This window comes from Pteropus alecto, unplaced genomic scaffold (genome assembly GCF_000325575.1).
Source record: "Pteropus alecto unplaced genomic scaffold, ASM32557v1 scaffold30, whole genome shotgun sequence".
NCBI classification, from domain to species: Eukaryota; Metazoa; Chordata; class Mammalia; order Chiroptera; family Pteropodidae; genus Pteropus; species Pteropus alecto.
This window is the reverse complement of record NW_006429782.1, coordinates 679,017-681,131: the sequence shown is the minus strand read 5'-3', so window position 1 is coordinate 681,131 and position 2,115 is coordinate 679,017. Positions and strand designations below refer to the sequence as shown.

Here is a 2,115-nt window from a genome sequence, read left to right as displayed (position 1 = left end):
GCTAAGTCCTGGGACGGCAAAAACAAGCGGCAAGAAAAGAAAGGAGGCGCTGTTTTGGCCGGGATGGTGCGGGCAGGCCCCCGCGAGCAGGTGCCGTGCATTCGTGAAAACGGCGTCTTGGCAGGGGGTACAGTCCAAGAAAAGGCTTTGAGGTGGGACAAGCCGGGAGAGTCTGGAGAGCAGCGGGGAGACGTGCGAGGTGGGCGAGGAGAGGAGAGGTTCGCAGGCCGGGCTTCCTGGGCCATGCGAGGACTCTGGGAGCCATTCTGGGGCCTGGGGAAATCAGGGGAGAAGACTTTTTTCAAATTTATTTCAAATTGATGTTCAGGTGGGAGACGGCGGAGGCCTGGCCGGGGCGATAGCAGCGCGGGCGGTGGGAAGTGGCTGGATCCAGGACAGGTTCTGAAGGCAGCTGATGACTGATAGGGGGTTGACACAAAGAGGAAGCTGACTGACCGAGGTGGAGATGGGGCGGAGCAGGTTTGGGGAACGTGGGCTGGAGCCCAGGAGAGAGACCAGAGGGGCAGACTGGGGAGGGGTTGGACGCATAGGTGGAAATGTGGCCGGAAGGTCTGAAGGCAGGGCCCGGGCTATAGGAGCGGGGAGGGGCCGTGTGGTGAGACATCCGGGGTTCAAAGGCTCCTCCCCGCCCCCTGGACTCCCCGAAAGTACTCCTGGACTAGGGCGCCACCTGGTGGCGGGTGCCCAATAGGACACACTCTTCGCTTCGTTCGTAATACTACTATGCATTTTCCCCTAACGATAGCTAATTGATTGTTATATAAATTCGAACTGCGGAAGAGTAGAGAAAGCGATGATGACTGGCCACCCCCACCCTGAGCCCACGCAGGTGACCCCTGGTGGCCAGGCTGGAAGTTTTCAATGAAGGCTCAAAAGGTGACACACACCGTAGTGGACCTGCTGGGGGCTGCTGTTCCAGGGAGGTCCTGATCGTTTTTACAGAACCCAAGAAACTTTCTGTTGAAGGTCCAGTCAATAACTGCAGCTGTGCGGGCCAGTGTCTCTAGCCATTGTGCTGTGAAAGCGCCGCGAATAGGAATGGGCGTGACCGCGAGCCAATAAAGCTTTATTTACAAAAACAGATGGCGGGCGCTTTGGCCAGAGGGCGGTAGTCTGCTCTCCCCGTGAGCCAACATCGGTCCCCATGTCCCACTTCCACCAGGACATCCCCCACCCCCTTCAAGATGGAAGGGCTTAAAGTTCCACGTGCACGTTTCAAGCTCAGGGTTCAAAACCACCTTCCAGTAAAGGGGAGAAGTCGCCCTGGACTTCCTTTACGCCCTTGCCAATCCCATGCGAAAAACTCGTTTCTATTTCACCAAGTTCATTTTTTAAATTAGGAAAATTCTAAAAATGGACGATTGAGAGAGACGACCATGAATCCTCACCTAGTCCTCCTCCCTTCGCTTTCTCTTTGCTGGGCCCGGGCCGGTGACAGTTCACCGGAGGTCGGGGGTCACACAAAGGCTTCTGCTGTTCCCATTGAAGTGAATTTGGCCAGTGTCGCCCACACTTGCCAATCGGCAGCAGAGGCCTTTAAACCGCAAAGTACTGACCTGCTCGAGTTAATGATTCATCATGTAATGCTCCAAGCATGTAAAAAATGTCACGTGATGGACTGAAAGTTTCTCATCTGTTTGAAGCCCGGTTGGGCTCAGGCGGCCGTCCACCAGAGAACTTAAAAGTGTTCTATGTATTTAATGGGCTGCCAGCCCTGCGACTGTAGGGGACGGTTGGGCAGAATCAACCCGAATGAGACCCACTAATGTGACCAATCGGGAGCAGGAGCAACGCTTGGCATATAGCAGGGGCTCATAATGTTTTCAGAATCACTGAGTTATCAGCCAACTCTTGGATCTGATTACAATTCCTCCCCTGAGTCAATGACTTTGGGCAGGTGACTGAGCCTCTCTGACCTCGGTATCTTCTGCGAGATGGGGACAGCGGGAGCGGCCAGAGCGCAGGAGCTCTCTGGCTGTCGTGGCGTCGTCGGCGTGCGTGGCCCGGTGAGGTGCAGCGGGGCCTCTGGCCACAGCGGACGCCGCGCGCCTCTACTACTTCCCACTCGCGATGGAACAAGGAAGCCGCAACGGC

At 56.1% G+C, this 2,115-nt stretch overlaps 1 protein-coding gene across 1 annotated transcript in view; it reads left to right on the top strand.

The window, feature by feature from the left end:
* The first annotated feature begins 1,889 nt into the window (after positions 1–1,889).
* DAZAP1 (DAZ associated protein 1) overlaps positions 1,890–2,115 on the top strand; it is a 21,939-nt gene continuing 21,713 nt past the window's right edge. The window contains exon 1 of the mRNA XM_015585530.2: positions 1,890–1,918. Coding sequence (XP_015441016.1) covers positions 1,905–1,918 — 14 coding nt within the window. The 5' untranslated portion in view covers positions 1,890–1,904. The remainder of the gene's footprint in view (positions 1,919–2,115) is intronic.